At 36.5% G+C, this 26,300-nt stretch overlaps 2 protein-coding genes across 2 annotated transcripts in view; both read right to left on the reverse strand.

Moving 5' to 3' along the window:
* Positions 1-483: 483 nt before the first annotated feature.
* LOC149275200 (intestinal mucin-like protein) lies at positions 484-4,037 on the reverse strand. The gene is made up of 7 exons (XM_089504900.1): positions 3,962-4,037; positions 3,398-3,456; positions 3,108-3,239; positions 2,192-2,320; positions 1,291-1,345; positions 932-1,067; positions 484-741 (listed from the first exon to the last, which is right to left on the reverse strand). Exons 1-7 carry the CDS (start codon positions 4,035-4,037, stop codon positions 528-530), a joined length of 801 nt encoding a protein of 266 aa, XP_089361026.1. The 3' UTR covers positions 484-527.
* Positions 4,038-4,974: 937 nt separating this feature from the next.
* The window catches only part of LOC149275201 (mucin-5AC-like), a 28,218-nt gene continuing 6,892 nt past the window's right edge, over positions 4,975-26,300 (reverse strand). The window contains exons 4-32 of the mRNA XM_089504901.1: positions 24,331-24,592; positions 24,052-24,166; positions 23,746-23,836; positions 23,559-23,665; positions 22,892-23,108; positions 22,546-22,671; positions 22,337-22,454; positions 22,009-22,147; positions 21,777-21,887; positions 21,275-21,344; positions 20,521-20,658; positions 20,253-20,417; positions 19,966-20,060; positions 19,536-19,662; positions 19,017-19,272; positions 18,657-18,709; positions 18,164-18,264; positions 17,603-17,754; positions 17,324-17,462; positions 16,904-17,014; positions 16,515-16,694; positions 16,148-16,387; positions 15,696-15,852; positions 15,079-15,207; positions 14,422-14,566; positions 13,690-13,730; positions 12,723-13,412; positions 6,418-12,582; positions 4,975-6,071 (exon numbers count right to left, since the gene is read on the reverse strand). Coding sequence (XP_089361027.1) covers positions 4,975-6,071; positions 6,418-12,582; positions 12,723-13,412; positions 13,690-13,730; positions 14,422-14,566; positions 15,079-15,207; positions 15,696-15,852; positions 16,148-16,387; positions 16,515-16,694; positions 16,904-17,014; positions 17,324-17,462; positions 17,603-17,754; positions 18,164-18,264; positions 18,657-18,709; positions 19,017-19,272; positions 19,536-19,662; positions 19,966-20,060; positions 20,253-20,417; positions 20,521-20,658; positions 21,275-21,344; positions 21,777-21,887; positions 22,009-22,147; positions 22,337-22,454; positions 22,546-22,671; positions 22,892-23,108; positions 23,559-23,665; positions 23,746-23,836; positions 24,052-24,166; positions 24,331-24,592 — 11,537 coding nt within the window. The remainder of the gene's footprint in view (positions 6,072-6,417; positions 12,583-12,722; positions 13,413-13,689; positions 13,731-14,421; positions 14,567-15,078; positions 15,208-15,695; positions 15,853-16,147; positions 16,388-16,514; positions 16,695-16,903; positions 17,015-17,323; positions 17,463-17,602; positions 17,755-18,163; positions 18,265-18,656; positions 18,710-19,016; positions 19,273-19,535; positions 19,663-19,965; positions 20,061-20,252; positions 20,418-20,520; positions 20,659-21,274; positions 21,345-21,776; positions 21,888-22,008; positions 22,148-22,336; positions 22,455-22,545; positions 22,672-22,891; positions 23,109-23,558; positions 23,666-23,745; positions 23,837-24,051; positions 24,167-24,330; positions 24,593-26,300) is intronic.

Genomic DNA, 26,300 nt, shown 5'->3' on the forward strand with positions numbered 1-26,300 from the left:
TTCTTAACTAAATGTTGCCAGTATTTTCCTGAATGTTATGTTGAACAGGAATAGCAGAATAAACGATGATAAACAATTCACCAATAGGCCTTATTCATGATTTTTCCCAAAATACCACCATGCAACTGAATGAAACTATAGCGACACATGTGATTGCTTTGAGCTTTGTGGTTTATTGACATATACATATAAAAGGATGGATAAGATTAACAAAACAAGTAACAGAAAATAAAGCATTACTGAATAATTCTGCCCTCTCCACTAGTGTGGACAAACTGATAGAGTTAAAACAAGACAAAATTATGGGTAAAAATAAAAAGCTTTAAACTCACAAGTATTTCTTTGGAATTTTAAGTACCTACAGTGTAGGAAGTTATAATCGTGAGACCCACATTTGTGTGTTTTTCACTCAGCATCTAAAATTAGACTATGGAGGTTGCAGGATAAGTAGACATTTGGACGGAGAAAACATTAGGAACAATTATTCATTCAACCAAATTACGGTCTTACTCTCTTGTTTCCATTACTTATGAGGCAGTTTGAAATGACTGTTGTGCAAGCTCTGCTGATTCAGAGACTGGGGTACAGATTGCTCCCGCACAGCCACATCTTACTACATCCTTATAGGTGTAGCTTCTACGCTGCCCGTTTGCGCATAGAAGCTCAACTTGTCTTTCTGCCACCTCCAGCTCAGTACAGCAGGTACATTTATGATCCATATCTTGAGCTTCCATGGAATAGCTGGAAAATAGAAGAAACAAAATCTGTCACAAGTCTGAATACTTTTTACCATACACATTTTACTGAAAATGGCTTACTTAAAAGTATTAAAACCATATCTTAAATGATAGCACAAATAACATGCTATAAGAATTTAAAAAAATGGTAATCTTGAGTGCTAAAGGGTTCAACAACCAAGCTGATAACTTACATGGATGAGCCCATACATGGACCACCGCAATATGTGAGTTCCACCTCAATCTCGCAGTCATCTTCCCTGAAGACTGTCACATTTTTGCGAGAACTACAATCTCCAGTTCCCACGGGTTTCTCTTCAACTATTACTTCTAGAAATCAAGAACAAGAATTGGTGGCAGCAGGAACTAGTATTATACATTACACTTATCTTATAATACAGTAGGTATTTAGAGATTCATTGTAATAAATTGGAAAACATCACAAAAAATTGTGCACTAATGACCATTTGAAATTTATAATTTGGCAAGGAAACATGTAATATGGATTTCTTAACAATAGAAATATTTTTATTTAGATTTAAGTATTGGTTACCTTTCTTAAGTGTGCATGTCTGACAGCAACCATCCTCATCATATTTAATGGTGTCCTATAAAATAAAAACGTTTTAGCTTTTCTTTTTAAATACACAATAAAATTATCATGATATCTGTGAATTGTGGTCACCTATCCTTCAAAATTGTGCCTTAAGTTATCTTGACAGGGGTGCAGCTCTCCCAGTGTCATTACTAGGCCACCATGAACAGGCAGGAATGATTTTCTAAAATAAAGCTACCAGGTCACCCTATTTTGGTGTCATGCAACACTGTATATTCTTACTGATGTGACGTGTGTAAGATCTGCAAAAAGATATACCTTCCTTGTAAGATCTCTTATAACATCTCTAATAAAAAGATTAAAAAGCATGGGTCCCAATACAGATCCCTGAGGTAGCCCACTATTTCCAATAACCTTTCTCTGAATATACACCATTAACCACAACCGTCTGTCTCCTGTCACTCAAGCATTGCCTATCTATTCAACTATTTTTGACATCCAAACCAAAACACCCTTCTACGAGGAACAGCGTGGGATGTTTTATTGAAATCTAGATAGACTATGTCTACTGGTCCTCCTTGGTTTGCTGGCTGTTATACTTACCTGGTAAAAAAAGTTAATTACGTTAGATCTCCCTGCAGTAAACCTGCAAAGCATGTTTCTTATCTTGCAAACCACTTACATCCAGATATTAAATAATCTTTTCTTTTAGCATGGTTTTCATTAATTTCCCAACTACGGACTTACTCACAATATGATACAGAAACTTACCAACTACTTAATAGTTCAGCAATGCAATGAAAACAATTGTAATTAAAAAGGAAAAATAGAAAAGCTGATTGATATCCATTGATTTTACTACCATAGATCTTTTTCTAAGTGCAGCTACCGGAAATACCTGTTCACATTTAGAAACATCCAATTCCTGGCAGATCTTCTTCACTTTGGTCAGGATTGGTTTGCCATCCTCCTCATCACATTCATAGTAACTGCAGGTGCTACTTTCAGGGCGGTAAGACTCTCCAACCTAAATATGGATATACAAAACACATTTTAGATTGCAGTTTAACTTCAGTGGTGTCATTTACATAGAAAAAAGATGAGATTTTAGTTTCCTCTTGTGCAAGTATGGAAAACACCTTTCACGTTCCATTTAAGATATGTGAGGCATACATGACTTTCCATTCACCTTGATTTCCACTTGTTTGTCATCTACTCCTTTCACGGTACATTGATTAGCCACACATTCACCGCAACACTGTCCTTCCTTCTTAGCGTATGTGAAACCCTAAAAAGAAAGTATATATATATATATATATATATGTATATAAATACATATGTACCCCTAGGAAACTTACAAAAGGCCCCAATATTTTGCAACAGTTATTTTCAAAACCACATCTGACTTACACTATTTTATCCTTAGCCGTGTTTCCAGCAAAATAGATCAACTTGGTTTAACAAAACATAAACATAATACATGGAGAGATCATTTGCATATATATTTACCAAGAATAACTTGCACCCATAGAATTGATGATGATTAAACCTTCACTTGTATTGTCATTTCACTATGTAATATGGTAACGGTGATATAAAGAAGATGTTATTCTTGAAATTATTTTATGTAGGCCTGTTAACAGTTAATTTGTTTTTACAATAGATATTTATATTTTTTTTTTATAAAACAAAAAAAAACATAATGTCAGGATGTGAAGAAAATGGGACTACTTCATATGCTTAAATTCAAATAGGCTTGAAAAAATGGTAAAATAAAAAATGGCAGAATCTTCATTTCACCAAGAAGCGTGTACCTCTTTACAAGTCTCATCACACACGATTGGCTGACATTTTACTGCATAAAGCCCTGATTCCTCATCTTTTTCTTGTTCAGAACATTCACATTGTTGGCACACATCCTTAGGTTGTGGCACTGTGGATCCACGCTAGGTGAACAAAAACATAGTTAAGTAATAAAGAAAACAACAATTAAAAAAGCAACAACATTGAATTGTAAAGTAACCACACTAATGAAAAGAGGGTGCAAAGGTTCCAGTGAAACCCACTTATGCAATAAAACTGAATTTCTTGGGTATTAGTATACTGTTCCATAGAGGTTCCTTTGTCTGTGGACACAGTCACCAATAGTTTTCCCCATAAAGGCTAAGAGTTCACAAAAAATAGTGTGCTGAAAAATGAATTTACCTGGTATATGGTATTGTCTACTACGCAGACGGAGTCAGGCTCTGTGAAATGAACGACACGTTTTGTATTATTTTACTGATGTAACTGTCCATTTTGGATCCTGCCTTACACTAGTCAAACACCTGCATGTGTATGAGCACAGAGTGCATGCGAGGGCATAGACATATCTCCTTTTTCTACAAGTAAGCCACTAGGAAGCTGCAATTTAGGACTTGATGGTGGTAATTTTGCTGTTTTATTAGTACATTTTAATTCTCTGTTTCTCCAAGTACAGAACCCATCAATAAATATACAAGTCTTTGGACCTCCACCTGATTGAGGCATAACCGGTATGAAACTTGGCGAGCTCTCTAGTTAATTCTTACACTCAGTGGTTTCAATAGGTGCTTATTTTCAGTATATATATATATATATATATATATATAAATCAACCGTGATAAGTTTCTCACATACATATACTTACCACATCTGATATTAGCACAACAAGCACCAGGGGGCCTATAAGATACCACACGATAACCGGTTCCACATGTTGGCATTAGGCATTCACAGGGTCCACAAGCTAATAACAAACAGATAAAATGTATAATATTGATAAAAAACAGGTAACATATTTTTAAAGTCTACAGTGCATCATGTTGGACAAAATCCCTATTCCTAGATTAAGACTACCTGCGATTCAGGCTATCCATCTGGATGTGTCACCAAGACTTTTTTCTGGCTCTCATCCAGCTTGATAACATTATTATATCTTCTTAAATAAAAAAAATATATATATAATAAGGTGATTTAATGTGGCTTAATAGGATATCCATGCCATAATATCACTGGGTTGTTTTTTTTTACCAATAATCAGTATGCACAATAGCTCATGAAAATGCTGTCAAATCAGCAAGTTCACCCAATACATAATTATAATTTTATCAGTAAATTCACACTTTCATATCACTATCCCATAGCATCATTAGTTTATGTTATATAATCACAAAATAATCAGGCATGTACATTGATTGCAACATTTCTGCATTTTAAGAGACTACTGTACTGTTTTCTATGTTACGTTACTGTGAAAAATCACCATGCATTTTGTTAGTCTGGGCCATATGTAAATCTTAACACCAACAGCATTGCAATGGTACTTCACAGCTTTTCAACATTGCAAACCACTATATACTTAAAACCTAAAAATCTAGGTACTTTAGATTTATATTGCGCTATAGAATATTACAAAGCTCTTCAATGAACTTCTACCTATGCCTTGCCAAATATAAACATATAATATAAATCATGTAATCATGTTAAATAACAAGTTACCTATTAATCTTTTTAAGTTACAAGAAACCAAATAGTAGTAAAGTATTTTCTGATAGGCTAACAAAAAAGCTAGTCGACTAAAGCTTCACTGCCTTAAATGTTTCATTTCTCCTGAACCAGCAATTAATAATAATTTCATTAATATTTTTTTCAAGCAAAAATTTATAACAAAACATATCTTAATTGCTCAAGAAGTCCATACTGGTTATTTCCGTGAAAAGTAAAAGAAAACAAGGTTATAGGGTTCTGCTCAGTTGTGCTACCTGGGTGCGTTTCAGATGGAGAAGAGCTTCCTGGGGTAGATTCTGTTGGTGAATATACTCCTGGACTCGTTTCTGATGGCGATGAACTTCCAGGACTTGATTCTGTTGGAGAATAGCCCTCTGTACTCAATTCAGTTGAAATTCCTTCAGTTGAACCAGGTGATGGTGGTCTCCTGCTGGGCCTGGTTAGGTATGAACTGCCACCGGTGACACTCATCACTAAGGTAGTATCAGTTGTTGGAGCGCTTCCTGTGGGAGGTGCAGTGGTGGAACCAGATTCTTCTACTGTAGAACCTGTTGAGGTTGGAGGCTTTTTGCTTGGTCTTGTCATGTGTGAAGAAGAACTGGTAACATCTTTTACTTCTGAAGTTTCAGGTGTTGGAGAGCTGGATTCAGTTGGTGTAAATTCTGTTGGATATGTGCTACCAGGGCTAGTTTCGGTTGGGGACAAGCCTCCTGGACTAGTTCCTGATGGTAATGAGCTTCCTGGACTTGTTTGTGTTGGTGAATATCCTCCTGGACTCGTTCCAGATGGCGATGAACTTTCAGGACTCGATTCTGTTGAAGAATAGCCCTCTGTACTCAATTCGGTTGAAATTCCTTCAGTTGAACCAGGTGATGGTGGTCTCCTGCTGGGCCTCGTTAGGTATGAACTGCCACCTGTGACACTCATCACTAAGGAAGTATCAGTTGTTGGAGCACTTCCAGTGGGAGGTGCAGTGGTGGAACCAGATTCTTCTACTGTAGAACCTGTTGAGGTTGGAGGCTTTTTGCTTGGTCTTGTTATGTGTGAAGAAGGACTGGTAACATCTTTAACTTCTGAAGTTTCAGGTGTTGGAGTAGATGTGCTGCTGGGACTGTACTCTCCACCTGGAGATGTGCCTGTTGATGCTGTTGTGGAACATTGCCCCGTGTGCCATTCTGGTCTACACGTATCGCTGCATATTGCATAATATTCACAACCATCTTTATCTGCTTCTTTGTAGAGTATTTCACCTAGTACATGAAAAAGATTTACCAGTTATTAAGTAGATCAAGTACTTCAATACGAGGGGATTAACAACAAGGTAACCCAGCCTATTGCTGGCAGTATGGTTGTGTGATTGGTGTGGGCTACAGCCATGCATACTCAATGTTATGGAATGTCAGCTTATATATTAGCAGCATCCTAACCTTTGTATTAAGGGACAGGATCAACCTGAACACAACCTGACCATTTTAGCATGTGCATTTTGTTTTCGAATCAGTATAATTATTAGCAAAATTATTTGGCTAGTCAAGTCTGGTCACAGGAAATTTGAACAAAATCGTTGAAGCATGAAACTGGTTCAAGTGAACATACCTGGAGAAAAGAACTTTTCATTTACTTTGCAGAAGCAAGCTGTTGTGCCGCTGACAGTTGATGAACCTTCGGGAGATGTAGTTGGAGATGTGTTTTTTTCAGAAGATGATGGTGTGCTTCTTGTAGATAATATCACAGTTGCAGTAGTAGATGAAGCAGCGGATGAACTATCAGATGGGGATGTTGTTGGATAAGAAGTTGTTCCAGAGGTGGAAGACACTGTTACAGTACTACTTGAAGTACTAGAAACAGATGTTGTTATACGAGAAGGACTGGGTGGAGAAGATGAACTTGGAGAACCAGGGGAACTGGGAGATGATTCAGTGGAAGGAGTTTGGCTCGACAAAATGCTTGTCGATGATGTGGGTGATGTTTCTGATGAGGATGGTTCAGATACAGAAGTTGTTGAAGGATGTTTTGTCATCTCAGAAGGTGAGGGTGAAGCAGGTGATGGGACTGATTCTCCACAAGCTTTAACAAACCTTTCAGAGCAGCACTCTATCCTTATCTCATAGTCATGGCATTTGTTCTCATCCTCTGATTGATCTTTATTCTTACAAACTAATCCATCTTTCAGATTACACTTTGAAACTTGTTTAATATCTGTATAGGCTAAATCAGGAAATTGCTCTGCTCTGCACTCAATTTGATTTTCAACTTCTTCTTGCTTGCAGACTTCTATTCCTTTGGTCTTTAGTTTACTTGAGTTTTCAATATCCCCACTTTCTATATCTGATGAAGGGTTCTCTTCGTTAAACCACCTTGTCCAGTGGCATTCAGATAGTCTGAACTTTTCACAGCTGGTAGTTGTACTTGGGGAACTGGTGGATGAAATTCCAGAGGATGGGGGAGATGTTGAAGATGAAGTTGTAGAAGGAGATGTAGGTGAAAGTGTGGCTTTTGAAGCTGATGTGGTGGTGGAACCTTCTGTCACTGGGCCTGTTGAAGTTTCAGAGGAGGTGCCAGGAGTTTTAGAAGTTGATGCTCCAGGGACTGAAGTAGATGGTAAAGTTCCAGGTGAGGAAGGTTTAGTTACTGCAGTTGTTGTAGGGATCTTAGTCACTTCGGTAGATGATGGTGAGGCAGGAGATGTAGTAAATTCACCACAGGATTTAACAAAATTTTCAGAACAACATTCAATTCGTATCTTGTAGTCATGACATTGTTTATCATTTTCTGTCTGATCTTCATTTTTACACACTAATCCTTCTTTAATATTACATTTAGATACTTGTTTTATTTCTTCATAAGCTAGATCTGGATATTTCTCAGCCCTGCACTCAATTTGGTTTTCAACCTCTTCTTTATTACATACTTCTATTCCATTGGACCTTAGTTTATTTGTATTCTCATTGTCGCCACTTTTAATATCTGTTGAAGGTTTCTCCTCATTAAACCATTCTGTCCAATGACATTCTGATGCTCTAAACTTCTCACAGTTTTCAGAAGTTGTGTATCCAGGTTCAGTTACAGCACCTGTATATATGCCACCTGATGAGATTGGGCTAGTAGAATAAGGAGATGGAGGTGAAGTTTCAGACCAAGGAGACCCAGCCTCGTTTACAGAGGTTGTGGTAGGGCTCTCAGAAGTAGATGTTCCTGGTTGTGGAGAAGGTTGTTTTTCAGAGGATGTGCCAGGAGTAGTAGTTTTGGATTCTGTTGAAGAAGGGACAGTGGTAGGGCCTTCAGAGGTAGATGTTTCAGGCCCAGAAGGAGAGGATGTTTCAGGGGATTCACCAGGTGTTTTGGAAGCTGATGTACTAGTAATTAATGTAGATGGGCCTTCAGTGCCAGATGCAGAAGGTTCAGTTACTGCTGCTGTTGTGGGAATAGTATTTCCCTCAGTTGATATGGGTAAAGCAGGAGATGTAGTTAATTCTCCACAGGCTTTAACAAACTTTTTGGAACAACATTCAATTCTTATTTTGTAGTCATGGCAAGTTTCATCCTCTGCCTGGTCTTTATTCTTACACACTAAACCTTCTTTCACATTGCACTTAGAAATTTGCTTAAGATCATTGAAGGTTAAATCTGGATATTGCTCAGCTTGGCACTCAATTTGATTTTCAACTTCATCCTGTGTACACACTTCTATTCCTTTAGACATTAGTGTATTTGAGTTCTCATTGTCTCCACTTTCCTTATCTGATGTAGGTTTATCTTCATTAAACCATTCTGTCCATCGACATTCTGATGCTCTAAACTTCTCACAATTTTCAGTAGTTGTGTAGTCAGGTTCAGTTACAGCACCTGTTGATGGGCGTTCTGTAACAACAGGTGAGGATGTTGAGGTTTCAGGTGTTTCTGATGTTGAAGATCCACTTACTGTAGTTGTTGATTCAGTGATGATGGGGCTAGATGTTGCTGGTGTTTCTAGTCGCTCGCAATACTCTGCACAACATTCATATCTTATTCTGTAATTATAACACTTTTCTTTTTTCTTTTGATCTCTGTTTTTACATGTTAGTCCAGTTTCCACATCACAAGTCATCACTTGTTGATTATCAGAAATGCTTGTTCCATCTTTGTCCACAGCTTCACATTCTATTTTGTTTTCAACCTCCCCTTTAGAGCAAACCTCTGCCCCTTTAGATTTTATATCTTCTATACTCTCATTGTCTCCACCATCACTTTTTTTATTAGGTTCATTGTTATCATACCACTGAGTCCAGCGACACTCCATCTTATACACACAGGGTGATGTTGTATATGTGCCACCTGATGAAGTCGGACTAGTGGATGAAGGAGATGATGGTGAGGATTCAGCACCAGGTGACCCAGGTTCTGTCACAGATGTTGTGGTAGGACTTCCAGAAGTAGACGTTCCAGGGCCAGAAGGAGAGGATGTTTCAGGCTTTTCATCAGGTGTTTTGGACCCAGAAGAAGAAGGTTCAGTTACAGAACTTGTCGTTGAGCTTCCAGAAGTAGATGTTCCAGGACCTAGTGGAGATGTGGTGCCAGGTGTTTCTCCAGGTGTTTTGGATCCAGGAGATGAAGAATCAGTCACAGAAGTTGTAGTTGGACTTCCAGAAGTAGATGTTTCAGGGCCAGAAGGAGAGGATGTTTCAGTAATTTCACCAGGTGTTTTGGATCCAGGAGAGGATGGTTCAGTCACAGAGGCTGTAGTAGGACTTCCTGAAGTAGAAGTTCCAGGTTCATATGGAGAGGTTGTGCCAGGTGTTTCACCTGGTGTTTTGGACCCAGGAGAGGAAGATTCAGTAACAGAAGTTGTAGTTGGACTTCCAGAAGTAGATGTTCCAGGGCCAGAAGGAGAGGATGTTTCAGTAATTTCACCAGGTGTTTTGGATCCAGGAGAGGATGGTTCAGTCACAGAGGCTGTAGTAGGACTTCCTGAAGTAGACGTTCCAGGTTCATATGGAGAGGTTGTGCCAGGTGTTTCACCTGGTGTTTTGGATCCAGGAGAGGAAGATTCAGTCACAGAGGCTGAAGTAGGACTTCCAGATGTAGATGTCCCAAGGCCAGAAGGAGAGGATGTTTCAGGAGTTTCACTGGGTGTCTTGGATCCAGGAGAGGAAGAATCAGTCACAGAGGTTGTGGTAGGACTTCCAGAAGTAGATGATCCTGGGACAGAAGGAGACGATGTTTCAGGGGTTTCACTGGGTGTTTTGGATCCAGGAGAGGATGGTTCAGTCACAGAGGTTGTTGTAGAACTTCCAGTTGTAGTTATTCCAGACTCAGGTGAAGTAACAGCAGTTGTTGAAGGTACCTTTGTCCCTTCATTTGTTGATGGTGAAGCAGTTGATATGGTGGATTCTCCACATGATTTAACAAACTTTTCAGAACAGCACTCAATTCGTATTTCATAGTCATGACAATTTTCACCTTCTGCTTGATCCTTATTCTTACAAACCAATCCCTCTTTTACATTACATCTAGATACTTGTTTTATTTCATTGTAAGCTAAATCTGGATATTGCTCAGCTCGGCACTCAATGTGATTCTCCACTTCATCTTGCTTACATACTTCTAGTCCTTTCAATTTTAGTTTATGTGAGTTTTCATTTTCTCCACTTTCAGTATCTGATGAAGGTTTTTCTTCATTAAACCATTCTGTCCAGTGACATTCTGATGCTCTGAAGTTCTCACAGTTTTTGGCAGTTGTATATGTAGGTCCAGTCACAGCACCTGTTGATGGAAGACCTGTAGTGGTAGAAGAAGAGATAGATGTTCCTGGTGATGACGTTTCTCCTACAGTGGTTGTTGCTTCAGTAGTGATGGGGCTAGATGTGGTTGCTGTTTCAGTTGTTTCACAGTACTCTGCACAACATTCAATCCTTACTTTGTAATTATAACACTTTTCCTTTTTCTTCTGATCTCTATTCCTGCAAGTCAATCCACTTTCTACATCGCAAGTCGTCACTTGTGTATTATTAGGTACAATATTGTCATTCTTATCAAAAGCTTCACATTCTATTTTGTTTGGAATTTCTCCATTTGAACAAACTTTGGTTCCTGTTGATTGTATATCTTCAATACTTTCACTCTCTCCGCCATCACTTTTTGTATTTGGGGTGCTGTTGTCATACCACTGAGTCCATCGGCATTCCATCTTAAGTACACAGGCTGCTTGTGAAGATGTTGTAGTTTCATAAGATGTGGATGACAGAGTAGATGTGCTTTCAGTTCCAGGAATCTTGGAAGTTGATGTGCCAGCAGTTGAAGTAGATATTGGGGGGCCTTCAGAGCCAGGGGAGGAAGATTCAGTTATTGCAGTTGTCGTGGGGGTCCTAGTCACTTCAGTAGGTATGGGTGAAGCAGGAGATGTAGTTTCGCCACAAGACTTAACAAACTTTTTTGAACAGCATTCAATTCTTATTTTGTAATCATGGCATGTTTTGTCATCTGCCTGGTCTTTATTCTTACACACTAATCCCTCTTTGACATTGCACTTAGAAATTTGTTTAAGATCTTCAAAAGCTAAATCTGGATATTGCTCAGCTTGGCACTCAATTTCATTTTCAACTTCATCCTGTGTGCAGACGTCTATTCCTTTAGACACCAGTTTATTAGAGTTTTCACTATCTCCACTTTCCCTATCTGACGTAGGTTTATCTTCATTAAACCATTCTGTCCATCGACATTCTGATGCTCTAAATTTCTCACAGTTTTCAGTAGTGGTGTAGTCAGGTTCAGTCACAGCTCCTGTTGATGGGCGTTCCGTAATAGTTGATGATGGAACTAATGTTCCAGGGGTTTCTGTTGATGAAGATTCTGAACTTGGTGATTCAGTGGTAGGTGCTTCTGTTTGTTCACAGACCTCAAAACAACACTCAACCCTTATTCTGTAATTGTGACATTTCTCCTTCTTCTTCTGATCTCTATTTCTGCAACTCAGACCACCTTTTAGGACACAAGACATTATCTGCTGATTATCAGCAATTGTTACTCCATAGTTGTCTATGGCTTCACATTGTATTTTGTTTTCCATTTCTCCATTTATACAAACTACATGTCCTTTTGCTTTTACATCCTCTATACTTTCACTATCTCCACCATCACTTTTTGTGTTAGGTTGATTAAGATCATACCACTGAGTCCAGCGACATTCCTTCTTATATACACATGTAGATGATGGTTGAGATGTACCAATTACAGATGGTGCAGATGACGGAGGTGATGTGCTTTCAGTAGCAATTGCAGGGGTCGACTGCATGTGAGGTGTTGTACCAGGGGTCCTAGTAGTTGAGGTTGATGGATGTATTGGAGATTTTGTGGTCCCTGGTTCAGAAGTTTCTGATGATGGTGATGAATATATAGTAGTAGGAGATGACTGGGTGGATTTTTCAGTACCTGGAGATGTTTGGGAACTTGATGACTCAGTAGTGGCTGTACATTCTCTATAATTACAGCATTCAACCCTGATTTCAAAATTGTGGCATATAGGTGAGTTTTTGCTATTAAGACAAATAAGACCATTTTTTCTGCTACATGTAACATCTTGTCCTAGATCCTCTAAAGCTTGATCTGGATATTCTTTTGCTCTGCATTGTACACTTTTTGGATTTTTGCACAATTCATGGCCTTTGGCTCTTATATTCTCAAAGGTTTCGAAATCACCATCTTCAGCTCCAAGATCTGGATTGCTCACATCATACCATTGGGACCAACTGCACTCATAAGCTTCAACACAGATGGTTGGAATAGCTGAAACAGTAAACAGACACATTATTATTATAATTATTATTATTATCATCATTATCATCATCATTATTTTCTTGCTTAGAATGTGTATACCAAAACAGCAAGTAAATACTAAGTAAATCTATAATTTATAGGAAATTTACCAGTTGGAATTGTTGTGGTGTCAGCAAAACCAGGGGGGGTGCTGTTTAGTTCTGAAGATGTTCCACTGCTTGTTTCACCAGAGACAGATGATGTCATGTCTGTGGAGGACTCAATTAGTGATGAAGATGATGGAGAACTGGGGTAGCCAGTCGAAGAGCCGGGGGATGTATAATCAGAAGGACCTGTAGATGTGCCTATTGGTGTTGAGGCTGTGGAAGGACTAGGATAGCCAGCTGAAGAGCCAGGAGATGAAGGACCTGTAGAGGACTCAATTGGTGATGAAGATGTTGGAGAACTGGGGTAGCCAGTCGAAGAGCTGGGGGATGTATAATCAGAAGGACCTGTAGATGTGCTTATTGATGTTGAGGTTGTGGAAGAACTAGGATACCCAACTGAAGAACCAGGGGACAAAGGACCTGTCGAGGACTCAACTGGTGATGAAGATGTTGGAGAACTAGGGGAGCCAGAGGATGTATAATCAGAAGGACCTGTAGATGAAGCAGTTGGTGTTGAAGGTGTGGAGAAGTCAAATTCTGTACTTGGACTCACTGTGGTTGCACATGGACCAATGCTTCTTTCAACAGTTGAATTGTCTGAGCAAATTGCATTAATGCATCCGCCAATTCCATCACCAGTGGAATAAATTATATCACCAGGCAAAAATTCCTTGTTTTCATAAAAGCAGCAGACTGCAGAAAGTAAATATAAAAACATAAATTATTAACTAAACATTAAACTGGATCCAAAACAAGATGCTACAACCATGCCAGACAGCCATGAAACATAGGCAAGCTAAGCGCTTTACTGAGCTGGAGCTGGCTACTTTTCATGAGAAAATAAATAGCAAAATATTAAATGTCTAAATGCAAATCTAATTGTAATATCGAATTGCACTCCAGATCATCTATACACTAGTAGTTATCCACAGATGATAACTTTGTACCAAGTTGTGTAGTAGTTACTTACCTGGTTGTTTAGAACACACTTTTCCGGTGTTTGTACATCGGCTAAAATAAATGATAATTATAGAAAACAATTAGCATATAAACTGATAATATATTGTCTACCAAAGGTAGTAAACAAATAAATTAGGCCTCAAATTATTAATCAAACTATAACTTGAACCACTGCAACTGATTTTTAAATTTCGTATAGGGGTTTTATATTTGTTTATTTATTATAAAGGAAACATCTATGGGCGTTTCTGCAATGTTTGTAGAGTTATAGCTTTTTATTTTAATTATAGCATGAATCTAAGTAAAATTAAAGGGACAATACAATTTTTCTGACACCGCTACTGGAGGTCACTGGAGGTGAGTACATCATGTGTAGGGAGATGCATACAGCTGAATGCATCTCCTGCAGGGCATTTTATCTGGAAGGTGGAGAAAGGGGCAAATGCAATTGGGGCCACATTAAATGTTAAAAGGACACATATCCATCATATGCATTAAAGTGTCTATGATGGCTGGAATGTCCTTTTAATTGAAGGTAGAAATGTGCTGTACCTCACAAAAATATTTTAACGGTGAAGTCTGCTGGATTAGTAGTGCTGTCCCATATTCCATAACATTAAACAACATTCAACCAGTGTTATTGTGAACTTGTTTGTTACAACATTTACATATCAGACTCAATTTAAATCAGTTCAGTATTCACCACCTTGTGTCTAAGAGCTTTTCTGAATATATTCCTTACCAGATTGAACATCTGTTTTCACTTGGCATTTTCTCTCCCGGTTTATATTCTTCCCCATATTTATCATAACAGTGACATGAAGAAACACACTTCATACTCTCCTCATCAAAGTAAGGTCTGGCAGGTGGGCATTTCGGGTAGCAACCTGGGAATAATGAGTAGCAAATATATTTAAAAATATAATTTTATAGATTACATTTGAATTGCTTTCATGTCTCTGAATGGTTGGTCAAATGTTATCTAATGTCATTAGGAACCTGACCATTTAGCTACTTAATTACAAAGGGCTGACAAGTTTGAAGTGATGAATTACACAGTGTTTTGGGAAATTATTTGGGCCTAAAAAATACTAAAGGCACCTCCATCCTAATTCTACATCCCAGTGGTGCAATTTATGGGAGCAAACTTTCTTTCTAAATCATGTCTCATGGCCGAGTTTCAGCCAATATATCTGCCCTTCTTTAATACTTACCTTAATCTGAGTTGAACCATGAAAATGCTATATACTTAATGGCTATATCACACTTGTGTTTTGTAGGTACATGTTGAAAAAAAATTAGAAAATACCTAAATACCTTCAGTTATGGCATATATGAAGTATTCAGTGTTTGCACTGTTGTGTTAATATTATTTTCATCAGGGAGTTGTTGTTCTCACCTTCTAAACCGGTCAAGTTGTTAAAGCAAACACCAGTAGGATTCCTACACGTTTTTAGGCATGGAGCTCCACAAGCCTGGTAGTGCCATTCACAATGTCCTTCCCGGTTGTAGTAGTCACAAAACACAGCTGTTTAAGGACACAAAATAAGGTTTTTAGGTCAGTAAATTATATAAAGTCATATTTCAAGGATTGGTCTTTGTTCTGTGTGCTCTTGTATGGATTTTTATTTTTAACGGGCAGACATGTGACACATGATCCGGGTGTTTTCCTACCTTAAAGCTAAACTCAGTAATGAGAAGCTAGATTGCTAGTGGGTGCTTATGTTAGAAAAGTGTGGTGTTTAGCAGTATTAAAGAGTGTTTTTTTAAAGGAAAAAATGGCAGGTCATTTAGGAGGCTGAAAGGACAGGAATAAGAAATAAAATCACGGTAAAGTATGGCAATGACTATATATTTGGGTTGTACTTCATGTCTAATGGGAGAAAGGTAAGTCTGATAAAAATAAATACCCTTAAGTTCAAGGGTCATTAAAAGCAACATGGTCAGCATTATGAATTCATCTATATTATTTGTTTACAATTCTGTATTTAACTGTCATGATTAACTGATACATACGGCACATGGTTGGTGTTCTCCAGGTGACACACTCGCCAGCTTCACTGCAAGCTTGAGCATACGAGGCTACAGCCGTACAGAAGCACTCGCAGTCTCCACCAGTGTCACAAGCACATGCATCATTAACACAAGCTTCGTAATATTTCACTGGATCCACCTGTGAGCAGAGAACATTATTTTTTTTATACATTGTTCAACTTTGTATTTATTGATTTGCTTTCTGATAAAAATGACCCCCAAATGTAAGCAATTGGAATAGTTATTCTGCAGTTACAGGTTGGGTAAGAACTGAAAATAGAAGTTTGAAAAATCTGATAAAAGAGCGTTTCTAAATCCCCTAGGGAGAAAGCAAGTATTTCAGAGATGACATCACACTGTAAATCTGGAATTAAAAGGTTTCAGAAGGTTTCAATGTTTAGCAAAGAATAAAGCAAAAGTAATATCAGTCTTACCAAAGCATGACACGAGTAGAAGACTGGTCCAGTGAGAATGCTACACTGTCTCTGTGCCCATGATTTTCTGTATGGGTTATGAGAACAAGGATCCCTGACAACGAAAGCGTCTGGGCAATTGGGAGACATTTTCCAACTGTTACCAAATTCGGTAACATCTCCAACCACAGAGAGACTCCTGGTGATAAAGTCATTAACAGTGTTGCCATCATAGTTACCGCAGAGACCACAGACTTTTCCCTGTAAAAAAAAACATAATTGTATTTTAGTTTACTCCGAAATGTTAACATTTGTGATGTTCATAGAACCTTTTCTAATAAACATTTTATGCATTCATGATTTATTTTTTATTTTTTCTGAAACTTACCTTAAAAGAAGGATGCAATTTTACAAAGATAGTGGTTTTCTTGTCCCACACCAAAACTAGGCCATTCAAAGCTTCAACCACCATGTAGATGCCCATCTGTCTGACCCTGAAGGGCACATACTCCCCAAATTCCCTTTTAATCACATCAAACTTCTGGTCACCAAGAATTAGCTGATAGTTCTGGAAGAAGAAATAAGAAAAGAATATTAAATTGTTAACTGCACTGATTACTACTGCAGTATACATTTTCTTAAATGAGAGTTTTAGAAATCACAAGAAAGGTTGGAAAGGGCGGCCCAAGTGGTGTTTCATGCCACAAATTATGGATTTCAACTTTTCTTTCATATAAGAAAAGCTTCTTAACGCATAGAGAGACTGATAATACTCACCCCTAAGAAAAGCCTGATTGATTTTGAGCAGGTAGTGCCTGTGGTGCCGCAAGGTATGTTCTCTGTGATCACTCTGAATGTTCCAGCCTTGGAATCATCAGAACAGTAATCCTGGGGATTGATGTATTATTTGAGAGATTAGGTGATTCTAATACAGAACATGAACATATAAAGTCTAAAAAAAAACACTGGCATTTTATGTAGTAGATGAGTTTTTTCGTTTCAACAAGTTTGGTAGGATTCCCATAAAATCATCACCAACATAATAATGTTTGCAAACAACATTTTGCCACTAAATATTAATATTATTGATAGAAATGAATTTGTGATAGTACATCTGTTTTGTTGACAGTCTTCATTTTGTGAGTGCATTGCATCAATAATAACCAATCATGTTATAAGTAAGGAAGAAGGATGTACCTGAGCCAAAGTATACTGACAGTCTCCATTGAAACGGTATCTCTTTGCATCAAAGGTAATGTAGTGTCCATCTCCATAAACAGCGCAAGTTCCCAGGCAGGTGTTAGTTGTACAATCCCATTTTCTCTGTTTGCAAGTACTATAAAAATATAACATATTAGGAAGATATATAGTTCATATAGTCATTTAACTTCCTGTGAGATCATATCCTATTGCAAGTGTCAACAATCACTTTTGATTTCCATATAATGCTGATTCCAGCACAAAGAATATGCTTACCAGGTGTTGCACTCAACCTGTATTACTTCTCCTGCCTCAAAGAAGTCATCGTTGTGTACACAAGGACAGTCTTCCTCACGGACACATTCTCCTCTATCGTTGATCACCAATCCTTCTGGACACATGCATCCAGATACACATTCTTTACTGTACTGTAATATATAATAGCAAACTGTAATCATCGTACCAAATAGAGGGTGTCTAACTGTCCACCCTCAGAAGAAACAAAGAAACTTGTATCTAACAATATAAAGTACACTTATATTGCAGAGAATGAAATGTTGGCCTAGGAATTAGTGGACGTACTAAAGTATTTTTTTAATTCTAGCTATAAAAATGTATATTTCATGATTTATACTGATTTTGTTCATATAAAATGGTGAGAGAGTTTGATGGCCAAAAGTAAGCATGGTGCAACCACTGTATGAACACCCCAAAGACCAACCATGGTGCTAAGAATAGTAAGTATGAAATTAGATTGTTAATTGGTATTTAAAACCAAAAATATGTGAAACACAAATTCATTTTATGTTAATGTATTATTCTCCAGTGGTAACTTACACATTCTGTTTCAAAGGTTGAGCAGCTTTTTTGGCATTCAGATCCCATGCTTTCAGGTGGAGCATTTTTGCAGTCAAAGTAGACCAGTGGGTATTCGCACACTACATTAAATAGATTTTTTTGAAGAAAAAAAAATGGAAATCAAACAGAGGCATTGTTACACGTTCAATGGTCACAATTTAGATATATTGTTTGAAGTAATAGTTATGCTATTACTAGAAAGGGGCTTAACTAGTGTAAATTTCAGATACATGTTGTTACAAAATGAATGTAATTTTAAATGTGTCCAAGTTTTGCAATCAAAATGGGTAGATGTTAAAAATGATTTCTGAAAGGAATCAAAACTAGACCTGACATTACATGTACACTGAAACACAATTGGACCCCCTTTTTATAACACTTGCCATGCAAGTGTTGAACATGATTGTCTTTTTTGTTGCTTTGCTTCAAAAATTGTACTACTTTTTAAAAATGATTAAGATACGGTATATACCTTTCTCTTCTGATTGTTCTCCAATACATTCCATTTTTCCATTTGTACATGTGCTGCAATATTTGATAAAAATATATAATTGTTAGCATTAGTGAAAGCAGAAATGCATATGATGAATCAGAAAAATGGGCTGGATTCCCGATAAAGCAGACAAGGCATGAGCCTAGGGGACCACCTTTTTAGTAGCAGCACAGGGGAAAGGGTAAGACTAGTCCTGCCACCTCTTGCATATAGAATACATTTTGCTCAAGTTCTATTTGACATCCACCTACTTCTATGTTTGTTGCACCTATCGAATCCTGTTAGGTAACTAACGGATATGGAACTAACAGGCTAAATCTTGCCCTGATGATGACTTACCATATTGCCCCATGTTCATGGATAACTTCTCCAGGGGACACTGGTGAACCTTTGTAAAAGCAGGAGCAAAAAGCAGGCAGAACACACTTGCCACTTTCATCCATATAGGTTCCATCCTCACAAATGCACCCATCGACGTTGGTAAAGGAGATATCGCAAGTCTCATCGGGCTCACTGATTGAGTGGCAAGTGGGCAGGCAAGTGCTGACTGAATAGCTGTATGTCAAAGTTGCAGGGCATGTAGTGGTGTAAACACCTAGAAGATATATAAAATGTACATACAAATTAGTTAATGATGAGTTACTGAATTCCGCTAATCAGACCATTCTTCGGCAACTACAAATTTGTAGACAGTAGTATTTGCCCAGGATGCTTATGAATAAAGGTCTTGTGCAACATATAACAGGTACAGCTATGAGGTCGTCGCAGAGCATGTAATAAAGCATAATTGCTCTGGGATCATGTTCCCACAGTGCTTCCTTCAGAAATGTGAACAGCACCCGGTTGGTAATATCTTACCGCAAGCGTGTGTTCTCCATCCTCTCAGGTCAACTCCTTGTCTATTGCAAGCATAGACGTAGGAAGAAAGTGCCGAACACATGCATTCTTCACTCTTTTCACAATTACAGGAATCAAACATGCAGTTCTGTGCAGATACAAAAATATTTTAAGTGAGTATTATTTAAAGTTTTTATTGCAATAAAATATTGGAAAGAGCTTTATTTACACAAACATGGAATATTTACTTCATTGACCAAGATGACTGACATATAAAAGGAAGAAGTAACCCCAAAACATGTCAAAGCTCCCCAGTGGCCTGTTCTGCACCAGCGTCCCATCTATATAAATATATATATATATATATATATATATATATATATATATATATATATAATGTAAGATGCCATACATAATACTTAATACATTTAAATTCATCTTTTTTTTCTACCTCATGATAAGGGGCTGGGTCAACAGTTTTGTGACATGCAGAGAATGGTCCTTCGCTGTCTTTGATCAATGAGCACCAGTGTGTGGCAAATTGTTCTATAGAAAAATAAAACATTTGTATGAGACATTATACATATACAGCTATGAATTCTCATTAGAAATATACAGCTATGACATCCTCAAAAGATTGACTAACAAGAAGCAATTGAACTTCTATATATGGAATACATAATTTGCTGCCATAGAACCATAGAACATGTTAGACCTAAGATTCCTTTAAAACCTCACCAGCATCAGTGCTGAGAGAACAGGGATTCTCAAAGCTGTTTCTAACATTGGGGCAGTCAGCCTGTGTCTTCCACAAATTTCCGAATGATGAACCAGTCCCTTCAATCACTCCGCTTGGTGATTTGAAGTCATCAGATTGTATGTTGTTGAAGTTACCGCAAAGACCTAAGGAAGCAAGGTTTGGTATTTATTTGCATTTGATATTTTCTGAAAATAGTTTACACTTATGGATTTTGAATTTTACGATTTTTAAGGAAAATCCACTTACCACAGGTTTGGTTCATATATTCTGGATCCATAATGACGTGGACTTGCATATTGGGTACCACTTGGATCTTTAGCTGTATGCCAATTTTTGTCTGCACGATGATGTAGAAGCTTGATGGTTTGAATATGGTGACACTGGCTGAAAAATAATTTGTATGATGAAGCTTGAAAAGCTTTAGAATTCATTTCACAACATGACAGAGATTTATTAATAATGAAGTTGTAGTTAATTAGTATTATGTTAGTACACAGTTAAAAGGAATTGTAATATGTATTCCTCAGGTATTTAAAAGCTCTTACACAACAATGATACATGGATTTACTACAGTTCAACTTTTGACAAGATTTGTTTTTTTATTAATAAAAAAGGCTTGACTTGCATATTAAATCAATGACCTTATTCTCTCTATATATGTAAACATACAAATGCATGAACTAAAAAAAAATCAAATTTCACTTTGCTTATAAAGATACATGAAAGATGGGAACTGGGACGTATGCTTAAACAGTTTTATAATATAAGAATTTTAATAATAAAATGTAATAATTTAAATCTCCATGGACCATATTTATCATACAAAGTTGAAACAACACTATAGTTTCCTATAGAAATTGCTCCAACTGTTACTTATTCTGCATGGTACATATCATTTCTGAGGGAAGCTCTTCAAAACAATAACATTGTCAACAGTTGAACACAATTTCCAGCAAAATGTAGAAGGAATAATGTTTAATGTGATAGAATTTTAACCTACCGGATGAAACTGGAAGCTGAGTGTACATTGAGTTGATGTATACGCTGCCACATGTTTTTATCAAGATGAACTAGTGAGACAAAATATAAGGAAGACTCGATCAATGGGATTTCTAAATTCTGAATTTAGCCCATAGTGAAACTGAGATAAATAAGTTACAATGTGCATATACCACGTGCAGTCAGAGTTGCTGTGATGTACACCAAAGTTGAGTTACCTGTGGAAATGTCCAGTGCATTTCTCTGACACTCTCCAGAGTGTGAGGTAAATATGGTAATTTCATTACAATAAGGGTTGACTTTTCCTATTAACACTATTAATGAATAGCCTTAGAATGTTTTTTTTTCCCTGTGTTTTGACCAGTTTAGCCCTTCGTGACTTATATGACAGCAAAGTACATAGCAAACAAAAGCAACATCCAACCAAATGCAAATTTTTTTAAAAACTTGGCTAGCATTTGTGATTGTTTGGCAGTGATAAATCCATTGGTTTTAGTACTTACATCTTTTCCTCCATTCAGGCTGAGGGAGATGCTCTTCAAGCATGTTTCAGTGTCGGTTAATCCACAGGTGCGAATTTCAGCCAGTATACTAAATAGTAGGCCTTCGCAAGACTGAAAAAGAGAGAAAAAAAATAGTTTAGGTCTGGTCTCTGAAGTCTCATATAGTTAATGCTTGTTCAGTTTCCTTATAGATGTACCATTTTGATCCATACCCAAAGATATATCTACTTACCTTTGACAATATGTAGCTGCAATCCCCATGAAAGTTGTAGCGGGTAAGGTCAAAGGTGGTAATATGTGAGCCTCCTTCAACAGAACATATACCGAAGCAGGGTTTTCTAATACAGCTCCACTTCCCGCCATAACAAGTGCTAGAGAAAAATATATTATGGTTATAGAAATATTACTGTCTATAGCTTTTCCTTGATATCAATATCAATCATAAAAGGGATACACAATAATCGAAATGCCCCCCCTCCAAAAGAAAAAAGCCCTAGTTTTTAGACTAACTGTTAATCACAACATGGAGTAAAAATTATAAAGTAGAAAAAAATATTCACCAGGCTTGGCATTTTTCTGAATATCCTGTCCCACTTGCATAGACTTCTCCATTGTATTTGCAAGGGCATTGCTCTTTTGGTATACATCCGGATCGGTTGATGTCATCAAATATCATCCCTTTTAGAAGTATAAGATATAACATATAACATATAGACATGTAACACATTTCTTTGCTTGAGAACAATTGAAAAAAATAATAATGTGTTACCTGCTGGGCAGAAGCATCCATCGGTACAGTGATCATCACATACTAATGAGCGTTCTGGATTAGTACAGGTGTCTTGGCAAGCGCTGCCACATTCACGGAACTCCAAGTTGAAAGCACATCTCAAGGCTAGAATGTCATAAAACATATATTGAAACCTGTGTTATCTCAGATATTACAGTAGGTTCTCACTATGCTGTAACTGTGAAAATATTTTACTTTTCTACACATAGAGAAAAAAAAACCCTTAACTAGCTGATAATAAAATGTGAATTATTATCTAATGCCATTGCATAACGTATTAGTTATACATTAAATACCAATCACGGAGATGAGAGGGAAGACTTACGGCAGAGTCTAGCAGTTCTCCAGTTCTTTGGCTTTCCACCAGCATGTGTGCACTGGCGAGAATACTCGGTGAAGATATTACAAAGGCAAAATCCTGTTGAATTGCCAGTGCACCTACATACGTCCTTCTCGCACAGTTCAATGTACTTGGAAACATCAACTAATCTGTTGCATTGTTGGAAAGCTGCACCAGTTAGAACCGTTCTACACAAACCACTCTGTTAACAAGAAAAAAAGCCAATATGTTAATATATTAGAACTTATAAAATATATAAAAATAAGTAAATTAAAACAAAATTCCACCAGATTTGGAAAAATGAGGTTGGGTTTTTATGCTGTCTATAATATTGTGTCATCATATTGAGATGTACCTTGAAATGGAGGAATGTGATTCTGTTATCTTGGATCGATTTTCTATTGTTTTAAAATTGGCAGAGATTGGAATAACAATAAGCTTTAAAAATATGGCATATGTTACCTCGACATTTTAAAAGCCCTCCATTAAACACATTTTAATATGAAAAAATATCGAGAAACTAAAGAAAGCTGTGGAAATCAGTGACTAATGTACAATGTTAAATACAACATTAAAGTCAATGATCAATGATCAAATAATAGATTTTTTATTTCAGGAATACGTTTGAAAAATTAGCAGCAGAGAAACTCACGTTGAGTGTACAGTTATTCTCGGGCTCCTCTGTGACGTCCTCACACCTTTCCTCTGGCCCATTGTACTTCTGAAGATTTCCATATTTTGTGTCACTCATTATGTAATCTGTAAGAAATGAATTGATCATTCCAATATTTACCGTTTTCTTTTCTTTTAAACAGTGTCTAAAACTGCTTTATACTTACTGTTCACAACAAATTCGTTGTATATTGGAATTCCATTAAAATCTCCGCAAAGCCCACAAGTCTGGTTGGCAAATTTTGGATTAAGCTCCAGCTAAGAAACAATAGTACAAATATTAAGTATGCAAATGAGTATCACAGGAAACTGATGATATGATGATTATTTAATTACATATAAAAAGAGCCATTATTTGTTTGTTACAGAACTTTGTTATAAAGAACGAAAATACAGTAACAATACAAGAAACAAGATATCAGAGAATAATCATCACTATATTCATAATATGTATTAGCTTTACTTGTAATTACCAATATGGAGTCTTCTTCATTCCACAGCATTTCAAGACCAATTTTGGAATAAATTTTGACATAAGTACCAGTCTTTGAAATCTGGATCCCTCCAAAACTGTATGGCAAGTCCAGTCTGCAAAAATGAACATGATGAAAATATACTGCAAGGATTTATATTTACTTTTTTATGTTTCTAAGTTATTACGAGTGATGAAAATATATCAGTCATATATATGTGTGTGTGTGTGTGTGTGTGTGTGTGTGTGTGTGTGTGTGAAAAAGAGAATCTCAACTCACTCTTCATTGTTGAATTTAACATGTTTATTTGTTATTTCAATATCAGCTCCTTCAATTTTCACATTAATTTCGTTGATTACGGGAATATTTTTCCGAAGAACGCGTCTAATTTGGATGTTGAACTCCTCATAGTTGCTCTTGCAGTGAGATGCCAAGATGTAGTTACAGTGTCCAGGAAAATGAAAGATGTCTCCATCAAAGGTTTTGAAATGATAGTATCCAAAGGTACTGCAAATCCTTGAATTATGTGAAGGATTCTGAGCTGTTTTTAAAGAGAAAATTATTAATTATTACCTCCCCTTATTCTAGGCTTACGCATAAACTCTGTATCTCTTTAACAGTATGATAAGCTCACACTAAAATAAAAAAATAAGGTAAAAAAAGTATATTATAGCATCATATATGTCATATAAAACATCAACAGAAATCAACTGAAAACAACTATAAAACGTCAACTGAAAACAGGCAGAGTAGTTCTCTTTTTTTATTATTTCAGAAGAAAATACATGTTGAAAAACACAGAGAGAGGTTTCTGTTGGAAGCTGTTTTAAATTTAAATCATTTCATGTCAAGTTCATGGCAAGAAACAACATCAAGTCATTTAGTCACTTATTTGGTTGGTTAGAGTAGATTATTGACCAATAGATGAGAAATTCTACCAAATACCTTTTGGAAACAATCCCTAAATTCTTCTAAAAATCAAAATCTTAGAAATTGATCTTTCTTTCCTTTCACTAATGGTTTTTACTTACCTACAAAAACAGGAGTTGGAGTCGCTGAAATAAAGTTTACTCTGGAAGGTCCAGATGCTGCACCTGTGAACAAGTATATATATTTAATCAAAACTGTACAAAAATGTATTGTGTTTTGATTTACATATTACCTTTATCGGAGGAGTAATATTAATAGTACATAAATTAATACATTGGAAAACATACAACATAATTGGCTTAATCAAATCATGGTAATATACTCCATATCTCACCCGACTCTTTACTGCTCACTTCGCCTTGCTCATCATCAACTGCCTGTTGCATTTCATCTATAGAATATCAAAATACTGGAATTAGCAAAATGAACCAAATGTGGGATCCGCTATTTTAGATTACAAATCGCTTTATGAAAATATGAATGGAATACACAATTTGAAGATGTATAAAATTTTCAATTTCAACTTTTAATCTCCAAATATATTGTTCATTTTGTATTATTTATGTTTTTTTATTGCAGAGGTAACTCATACTAGGAGGGATTCTTTGAGAAATGTCTTGTTGTATAAGTGTGATATGAAAGATGTTAGAATATTTTCAATTTAAAACAGAATACAGACTAAGGTATGTAAGCAACAAATGATAAAGTAAAATTGTGAAACAAAAACAAAGAGCGTGAAACTGGTTATCACATAGCTCTATATAGGATAATAAAGGATATAGGATAATAAAATGTTATAACAAGGTTATAAAAAGGGTAAAAATTAGAGCTATACCTATAGAAAGAAATGTAACTACAAAATGTAACTGGTCACATTTTAATTAGTTAAAACATGTTTTTTTGTACTTAAAAAAAATTGTAGCCATTCCTACAGGGGGAAAATACAAATAAAAATGTTTTTTTTAACAGCACTTTAACAGTAATTAAGAGAATTATACAAAATACCTACCATAATCAAAGTTTTCCACATCTACCTCTTCATATTCTTGGTCAACAGAATCCCAGCTTTCTAAGGACTCTAAGGAGATCAATAATACAATTGTATATTTATTAAAATAACATTTATTATTAACTAACTTGTGAACTTATATACTAATATTCTGTTTCAGTTATGAAGACCAGACACATTTTCAAATGCAGGATTGTTATTTTTTTTTTAAATATTAAGGGGTACATTGTTTCTTGTGCAAGTGTTTGTTTTTGGTCAAGCCACTAATTGCCTAAAACCTGCATAAGGTTGTATTTTATTAAAATATTTT

Source organism: Sceloporus occidentalis, unplaced genomic scaffold (assembly GCF_023333645.1).
Source record: "Sceloporus occidentalis isolate IW3139 unplaced genomic scaffold, rSceOcc1.0.p SCAF_295, whole genome shotgun sequence".
Lineage (NCBI taxonomy): Eukaryota > Metazoa > Chordata > Lepidosauria > Squamata > Phrynosomatidae > Sceloporus > Sceloporus occidentalis.

Coding starts and splice junctions, on each gene's coding strand:
- LOC149275200 (XM_089504900.1), bottom strand. CDS start 4,037: ATGCCAACATGTGGAACCGGTTATCGTGTGGTATCTTATAGGCCCCCT. Junction 3,457..3,961: donor TTGTGCTAATATCAGATGTG/GTAAGTATATGT, acceptor GTGAACTCTTAG/CCTTTATGGGGAAAACTATT. Junction 1,068..1,290: donor GACATGCACACTTAAGAAAG/GTAACCAATACT, acceptor CTTGATTTCTAG/AAGTAATAGTTGAAGAGAAA.